The sequence below is a fragment of the Orussus abietinus genome, unplaced genomic scaffold (genome assembly GCF_000612105.2).
Source record: "Orussus abietinus isolate OABI.00-Male unplaced genomic scaffold, Oabi_2.0 scaffold327, whole genome shotgun sequence".
NCBI lineage: Eukaryota > Metazoa > Arthropoda > Insecta > Hymenoptera > Orussidae > Orussus > Orussus abietinus.
This window is the reverse complement of record NW_019394652.1, coordinates 30,424-39,297: the sequence shown is the minus strand read 5'-3', so window position 1 is coordinate 39,297 and position 8,874 is coordinate 30,424. Positions and strand designations below refer to the sequence as shown.

Genomic DNA, 8,874 nt, shown 5'->3' with positions numbered 1-8,874 from the left:
GAGACATTTCCCTCCTCGATCTTAAAAACCCACCAATAAGCATCCTCCTCCGCGCCTAGGAACATCCTAGGTCAGTATAAAAAGGCCCGCTCAGAAGGGCTCGCTCTCTGATCTATCTAAGTTTGAACCGTCTCCATTCTGTAACCTGCGTGCGAGACACCTGTAACTCTCGGCGAACGCTAGTCCCCTTGAGTTGACCGAGTCTACGAGTCGTTCCTGTAAAACCGAGAGGCAATCGAAAATAAAGTATCTTCGTTACTTTACTCGACGAGGTCTTTGGCTGGTTTCAACCATCTGGAAGCGAATCCCCAAAAACATACCCACGAGGCCAGGTCCGATCGTCACCCTCGGGTAATCGCCATCACCGCTCCCGAGTAAACGATCCCCGACCTAACAGTGGACGCTCCGCCCAGAGTCGGCAACGGTTGGTAAGGAATGCCCAAATTCCTCGCGGGAAATTCGAAAATCCTGCAAAACGTGCTCCACGGGAACAACGATTTTGAGCGTATTTCTCAACCGATCGAGCTCAACGAGTGCTCGTTTTAAAGATAAAACGTTGACGTGTGTTTATGTGGGAGCGATTTTCGATCGAGCACCTCCTTCCTAGTTAAAAGGGCATTGAAATTATGTCGTTGCACTTTTTTATATGAAAATGACCACTTATCGAAAATCGCTCCCATATAAACACAGGTCAACGTTTCATCTTCGATATGAGCACTCGTTAAGCTCGATCGGTTTAGTAATACGTTCGGAATCGTTGTCCCCGTGAGGCCCTGCAAAATCGCTAGAGTGGTGAGCGCCCTTAAATATATGGAAAACGTAAGACAAATATTTTGTTACTAGGGCCTTCTTTGATTCGAATCGTTTCACGGAATTTTAGTGACGAGCCAAGGTAGATTACCGGTCTTCTTGAATGACCAGTAATCGTACACCAACTTGCCGATTATCAAGAGTATCAACAGGGCAAGGATCACGTTGAGGACGTCCAGGGGGTAGAGCCAGGACTCCTCTTCCGGCGAAACACAAATCTCAGTCCTCGTCAGCTCGCGAATCTGAAAAGGAGAATTGTACCGTAAAGTTATTGTTACATTTTTGTTAAGAATCCAGTAAAGACAAGTCGGCCATATCAACCTGAGTCGTCGGGAAATTCCCAGAGGACATGTTGCGAAATTAAGGTGAAGTGTGAAACATTGTTCAAATAAAAAAATCAAAATTTACGATATTCGTTAAATATACAGAAAATATTGGGCTAATATTTTGTGCTACCAGGGAATTGTTCAGTTTACCAACTCCTTTTCTCTCAGCGTACCTGCTTATTGGAATTATCATCACGGGCGTCGGCTGAGCATTTAACGTCGTTGATGTCCTTTATCAGTCGCTCGTATCTGACCAGCAGATCCTGAAAAAGGAACGGAAATGAAAAAAAAACAAAACGAATAAAGGAGTTCCCTCGCACTTGAGCAAAGAGCAATTGTGAGGGTCCGTTCCGACCAAGCACGCCATGTTACAATTACATAACACGGTAATAACGCGACATAAAGCAAATGATATTCAAAAGATACATTAGGTAAAGTGAAACCCCCTTCAAATCAGGTGATTCGAATACAACACTTTTTCTTTAAGGGTATTAGACCAAACTGTCCAAAACTTTGACACATCACTCCTGATCATCTAAGAATTGTCCTGACGCATTCAAAATTTGGATTTAAAAAAAAAATGTTTAGCTCAACCCAGACCAGAACCAAAATGGCGTCGAGCTCTCATATTTCGATCAATATACAATTAGCGAAGGCTCTGATATGAGAATCGAAAGGGTCAAGACAATTTTACGACAATTTAGAACATTCTGGTAATCGATAAACTCGCATTTTAACGGGATAAAGACAAAAAAAGTGTTGTATGCGCTTCTATGCTAAAACGATGGTAATGCGAGGTCTCGGAGTGAAGATTTAATTGACCTGGAAATCACAGATGGCGCAGAGGGTCCCTCTGCAGTCAATTAGAGCCCAAAAAAGCATGAATCCAGAGGATTTCTGGAGTTTTACTTCGATTTCTTTATAATTATTGTACGAATACGACAGGTGGAATATGCCATTTAGTACAATATTAAATATACGACACAACTGTCAATATCAAAACGAAGGTCGGCAACGTAGGTATTCAGAAAAACCATTTCTACCGACGTCGATCAAGTTCCTCGACGTGTTTCATTTCACCTTAAGGTAAAGTGAAACACCCTTCAAATCAGTAAATTCGAATACAACACATTTTCTTTAAGGGTATTAGACCAAACTGTCCAAAACTTTGACACATCACTCCTGATCATCTAAGAATTGTCCTGACCCATTCAAAATTTGGATTTTTTTTTTAAATGTTTAGCTCAACCCAGACCAGAACCAAAATGGCGTCGAGCTCTCATATTTCGATCAATATACAATTAGCGGAGGCTCTGATATGAGAATCGAAAGGGTCAGGACGATTTTACGACAATTTAGAACACTCTGGTAATCGATAAATTCACATTTGAACGGGATAAAGGCAAAAAAAGTGTTGTATGCGCTTCTATACCAAAACGATGGTAATACGAGGTCTCGGAGTGAAGATTTAATCGACCTGGAAATCACAGATGGCGCAGAGGGTCCCTCTGCAGTCAATTAGGGCCCCAGATAGCACGAATCCAGAGGATTTCTGGAGTTTTACTTCGATTTCTTTATAATTATTGTACGAAAACGACAGGTGAAATATGCCATTTGGTACAATACCCAATATAATTCGACACAGCTGTCGATATAAAAACCAACGTCGGCAACGTAAGCATTTAGGAAAATCTTCTTTACCGACGTCGATTAAGTTCCTCGACGTGTTTCACTTCACCTTAATAGAACCGACCATAGGCGTTATGCCTCCTTATGCTACTTCGTAGGTACATCCACGGAATATCTTAGGTCTCGTTTACTCCACCTGGAAGCCGGGGGTGAAGGAACAGTCACACCTCCAGGGATTGTTCCCGAGGTAGATGCTGGCGGCGTTTCTGCTCTGCAAGAGCGCGTTCTCCAGGGCGTAGGTTGGCAGCTGCAAAGTAAAGAAATCTCTTCTCGTTAAGGTGATATAAAAGCGTCAATCTGTATATATCAGAGAAGTCAAATCGTTAGTGAAAGTATTCTCCGAATTGGGTGTACGGAATCGTTTCTAATTTTACTACGTTAATATGGAGGCCCTAATGTATGTCCTAAATCTTATGAAATTTCATTTTTCATCCAAAATTAATTTATTTATCACGTACTGGAACCAACATAACGTGGATCGTGCACGTTTTCGATGTTTTACCCTTCTTGGAAGCTTAATATCGAATTTGAAGAGTTTCTGAACCTTGCTCGAACAATTTAGAATACCGTAGAAATAAGATGTTACGGAGTAAGATGGGAAAATATAGAAAAGACGGTCACCAACGATTGCAAGAGAATGCTGGGGCTGACACGGGTTTTTAGAGCAAAAATTTAGTTGCAGCTAAACATCACAGATGGCGACGTTAGTCCGTTAGAATATAAACAGTCATGAATTAACGGTATTTCGACAGTTTTACATTGATCTCTTTATCATTACTTTACTAAAATGGCATATGGAACGCTTGAGGTTGTATAATTCTCAACGTGAACTGTTAAAGACTTCAACATCAATATAAATGTCGGTAACGTGACGCGCCAGCTTATGTTACCACTTGAGTATCCAAAATGGCGTTACCGCCAAAAAAGGTATAATGAATTCTATTATATCGACGTTGATTAAATTTCTCAGCGCCTTTCATATCACGTTAATAGTGTCAAATTTTTTAGTTTACCAGCTCTATTCTAACCAATAGCAAGAGATTCCAGGAGGCGCAGCGTAGATGCGCATGAAAATAGTCTGGACAAGTGAACCAAAGTGAACCTAACCTCGATTAGTGGCAATATTTTTACAAGTTTCGATTACCTCGGGTATTAAATCGCGATCGTGAGTTTGTGAGTAAAAGTGTAAATCAAGAACAGTTTGTAGTTTCTTACTATAATAATTGTAATAATTAAATGGATTAAATGCGATCTATAGATCGCATTCAATCCATGAAACTAATTATAACAAAAATTAAATTTGTATAGAATTTGTGTAACGAAAAATATTTATACATTCATAATAATTTTATCTTAACAAATATTTTACTTTTTAACTAATGTTTAATGTAATTATATCAGTTCTTACAGTGATTTAAAACAGGCGTTGCGCCACTGACAATTTTGTTACTTCTTTTATGTTTAATATACTGTTTTCTTACATTCGTGTGTCTCAGTTTAAGCAACGTCTGTTTTAATCATTGCAGGTACTTTTTAAATCCCGAAAATATCCCTTCGTTTAATAAATGAATTTGAATAGCCCGCCAAATAATTTAGTTCGCGAAAAAGGTTTACTCCAACCGAAGATGGCGGTAGTGCATAAGCGTTACATCCCAATACTGGCTGTGTCACCCCCCTGATTGGTATATAGATCAGTGGTTTATCAGGAAACTCGGTTGAGTTTCGCGCCAAATATACACTTTGTAACAGAAAATTTTGCCTCAACGTCTCGCGACTGGTCCCACGGAAACCAATGACAAATTAAACACTTTTAAGGCCTTAAAGCGATGGAAACCGTCAATTTTGAATTCGGCGCCGGTCGATCGAAGAGGATCACTCTCAAACTAACACTCGACGCGTTCGTACTTTTGGCAATTGCGTGCCTTTATTTAATTATTAAGTTAATCTAAGTAAGAAGATCATATGAAGTATGATTCAACCAAGAGAGTCGGTTTCCGAAGGACCTTCGGAAACGCGCGTTTTATTTCGTAAGTACTTGTACATTCTGTTCAATTAATTATTCAATGTTCTTGGAAATTCGAAATCTTCTTCCTTTCGGGTCATCCCATTTGGAACCCAATTAGTTATTTCGTAAAATAAACTACATGGAATTGTTTTTGTTAATTTTATTAAAATTATCTGGCGCCCAACACTTTTACGGCCAAGTTTGAGCCCCGACAGCCCTTGACCCAGGCCGCGTCGGGAGCGGACTTTCGATATTTTGGATAAAATAAAATTTTAAATAATAAAGTATGAGAAAAAGAAAGTCCGGTCTCTACTTACATACTCTTATGTCCATGCCAAATACAGAATTGGAGATACCTACATCTGACAACTTGTTCCCCCGGAGATCAAGGAGTCGGAAGTGGTCCAGCCAGTGGGACCCTTCCAGAGGCGCTATGGACTCTATCAGGTTATCGTTCAGGTAGACGTCGACGATTCGTCTGTACTCGGGATTCGTGGCGAGTGAAGACAGGTCAGTTATCTGAAAAAATAGACAAATAGAACCAGGAGGTGGACCCTACCACCCTTGTACCGCAAAATATTAGTTTTATGTTTTCTATATACTTAACGAATACCGTACATTTTGTAAATACTTAACAGACGTTTGAAATATTTTCAAAGAGATCACTTTAGAATATTATCTTTATATTTGCATAACATTAGCTCCGTGCGTTTTCATAATATTTTTCAAACAGATATACAAAATATTTCATTTCATTTTAATACATGCATTTTTTTAATATTATCTGCCGAATACATTATAAACGTTTTAAAAATACTTAAAAATCAAAATCACACGTTTTGCTCCCATAATGAAATAGCTGAACGAAAATATTACAAACATTTGTCGTGTTCTTCGGCACTTTAGCAAAGATTATAAACAAATAATTAGAAATTATTTTACGCTATAAGGGCATCAGGGTTGTGCAGTGACGCGCCATTTGAGGTTTTTTACCTGAAGAAAAAGTGCGTGTCGCGGGACACACGACCGAAGTAATACTTCAGCAATTCATTTGCATTATGTAAAGACGAAGGTTTTACAGGGCTTGTCCGAAAAGTAGTGCCAGTGAGTCGATTTAAAAATATGTATAGATCAGATCGGTACACTGGGAGGGCATTGATGTCTCCCAGTGTAAAGTAGAGGACATGTTATGTACAATGGCGGAGAGGAATGCCTTCTCTGCAGATACGGCATTGCCTATGCAGGATGGGAGGGCATTGGAGGACATGTTATGTCACTTTACACTGGGAGACATCAATGCCCTCCCATCCTACATAGGCGATACCGTATCTGCAGAGAAGGCATTTATGTTCGCCATTGTACATAACATGTCCTCCACTTTACACTGGGAGACAGCAATGCCCTCCCATCCTGCATAGGCAATGCCGTATTTGCAGAGAAGGCATTCCTGTCCGCCATTGTACATAACATTTCCTCCACTTTACACTGGGAGACAGCAATGCCCTCCCATCCTGCATAGGCAATGCCGTATCTGCAGGGAAGGGATTCATGTCCGCCATTGTACATAACATGTCCTCCACTTTACACTAGGAGTTTAATGCCTTCCCATCCTGCATAGGCAATGCTGTATCTGCAGGGAAGGGATTCATGTCCGCCATGGCACAACACATCAAAAGGTTTCAAAATAGGCTCCTCCTGCGTCGACACATCGCTTCCAGCGAGATTTTCAGCCATCGAAGGCGACACGGTAGGTCTCCTCCGAAATGTCCTTTAAAGCTTTGGTGCAAGCCGCTTTGACGTTGTCACCTGTCCCCAAAGGATGTCCTTTCATGGGAGTTTTCAAGCGCGGAAGCTAAAAAAGTCTGGGGGATTCACGTCAGGGCTGTAGAGCGGCTGGGGAACCGTTGGCACCTTTGAATCGGCCAGGAAGCGGGTCACGAGGAAGGCGTTTTGGGCACCAACTTCGCGCAAACTGTTCGCATCGAGTCGAGGAAATAGAAAGCAACCCTATTTCCTGGCGCGAGGTGTAACACCCACCACGTGTTTCACTCTACTTTCTTGTATACCAGACACATGTAAACGCGTTCTTCGAGGGCAGCGAGCAAGTTCCAAGAGCAAATTGAAGCAGTTTTGTGCAATCTTGTGTTGAATTTTGGGTTGAAATGGCCCAAAGGTGGGCAGAAGACCCCACGTTGACATTTGTTAATCGTATCGAGGGGAAGTACACCTCTGGAATTCGAAACTACAACAGAACAAGACTAGAGAATAGAGGACAGCTCTTCACCCAACACGCTTAAATACTGTTTAATCATTTTGTTCGTAAGATGTTTAAAATTGCGTCGGTCCTTCGACATTTTTGGGGTAGGGTAAGTCCGGGATAGTTGGACCATGTTTTTTTAAAGTCATTTTTTCTGAAACTTCGCAATGTCTAGGATTTGGTATATTTTTTTATAATATGTATATATGACCTTGAACAATTGTAAGCACTTCTCCAGCTGTTACACTAATCACACTTGAAGTTATGATTTTTTCTTTTTTTTACTCGGTAGTCCATCTATCCCGGGGGTACTCGGGTTAGATGGACCACCTCCTAGGGATTGATGGACCTCTGGTATACGTTACTAAATCAGGGTGTAACACAAGAAATACATGTTATCAAAGGTATAAACATTGTTTATTTCAAAGTATAAAGTTATAAACTGCTTGAAAAGTGATTAGTATAGAGTTATAAACTATTTGAAAAAGGATAAGTAAATTTGATAGTCAATATACTTAGAAAATATAGGTAGTCTGATTTATATTCACATCCATCCATCCATTCATCCATATATCCATTTATATAGAAAGTAAAGCCCTAATAGGAGATATGGTCCGCCTATCCCAGGTTTTTTCAAGTAGTCCATCTATCCCAATTGTCGGGGATAGATGGACCAGTTTCCCGTCCAGACAAACAACGCTACCGGCATGCCATTTTAGGTCAAGATTATACTCAAGTATACACTTGAGTTATAGGATTGATCTTACGTCGAAATCATTTAAACTAACTTAACCACATATCAAATAAATCCAGTATAAAATATTTTTCAACTCACCAAAAGAAATAAACAAAGTTTTCTTCTAAAATACGCATGAAACTCACGAGCAAAACTAAGCGTGGTTCCGTCTACTCAAGAAGAACAACTTCAGACAACGACTGCAGCGCTGCTGTGGCACCCCAGCCAAATACTCGACTAGTCCGTCTATACCGGTGGTCCATATATCCCGGACTTACCCTATAGCACATGACTTTTTGTTTCCTACTATGCAAGTACCAGAATGCTGGGTGAACGGTCCTGTCTTGTAGAGCACTCGCTTCCAGCACTCGGTTTTACTGACTCGTACGAGTTACTGGCACCATGTAAATTAGCCTTTATTAGACTCTTGATTATCATCTGACGAGAAATTTCCAACGAACCTTGTTGTTGGCCAGATGAAGAGTGGTCGTGTTCCTCGGTAGGAAGTTTGGAAGAGACACCAGACCTCGACTGCTACAATTCATTGAGGCCAAAGCCATGGGATCTCGTCTTCCATCGCCTCGATCTTGTCGGTTCACAATGTAAACCAGATTGCAGTCGCAGGGCGTGAGCTTGCACTCCCTCTCTAGCCTCTGAATAAATTATTGCAAATATCAATTACAGTTCCTGCTACAGTAACCACCTACTTTATCTGCACGGTAAATAAGTACATTTGCACTCTTAAGGTGAAGTGAAACACACCGAGGAACTTGGTCGACGTCGATAAAGAAGATTTTTCTAAATGCCTACGTTGCCGACGTTCGTTTTTATATTGACAGCTGGGTCGAATTATATTGGGTATTGTATCAAATGGCATACTCCAGCTGTCGTTTTCCTACAATAATTATAAAGAAATCAAAGTAAAACTTCAGAAATCCTCTGGATTCGTGCTTTCTGGGGCCCTAATTGACTGCAGAGGGACCCCCTGCGCCATCTGTGATTTCCAGATCAATTAAATTTTCACTCCGAGACCTCGTATTCCCATCGTTTT

The 8,874-nt window shown here is 40.7% G+C and overlaps 1 protein-coding gene across 2 annotated transcripts in view; it reads right to left on the bottom strand.

Moving 5' to 3' along the window:
- Window positions 1-813: 813 nt before the first annotated feature.
- LOC105694329 (protein singed wings 2) overlaps window positions 814-8,874 on the bottom strand; it is a 16,816-nt gene continuing 8,755 nt past the window's right edge. Inside the window, exons 6-10 of one of the 2 annotated variants that reach the window (XM_012414865.1) lie at window positions 8,285-8,476; window positions 5,191-5,349; window positions 2,962-3,072; window positions 1,310-1,399; window positions 815-1,052 (exon numbers count right to left, since the gene is read on the bottom strand). In XM_012414865.1, the coding sequence (XP_012270288.1) occupies window positions 867-1,052; window positions 1,310-1,399; window positions 2,962-3,072; window positions 5,191-5,349; window positions 8,285-8,476 (738 nt within the window). In that variant the 3' untranslated portion in view covers window positions 815-866. Of the gene's footprint in view, window positions 1,053-1,309; window positions 1,400-2,961; window positions 3,073-5,190; window positions 5,350-8,284; window positions 8,477-8,874 lie in introns of both variants that reach the window. The other variant, XM_023432944.1, reaches the window with a different exon arrangement.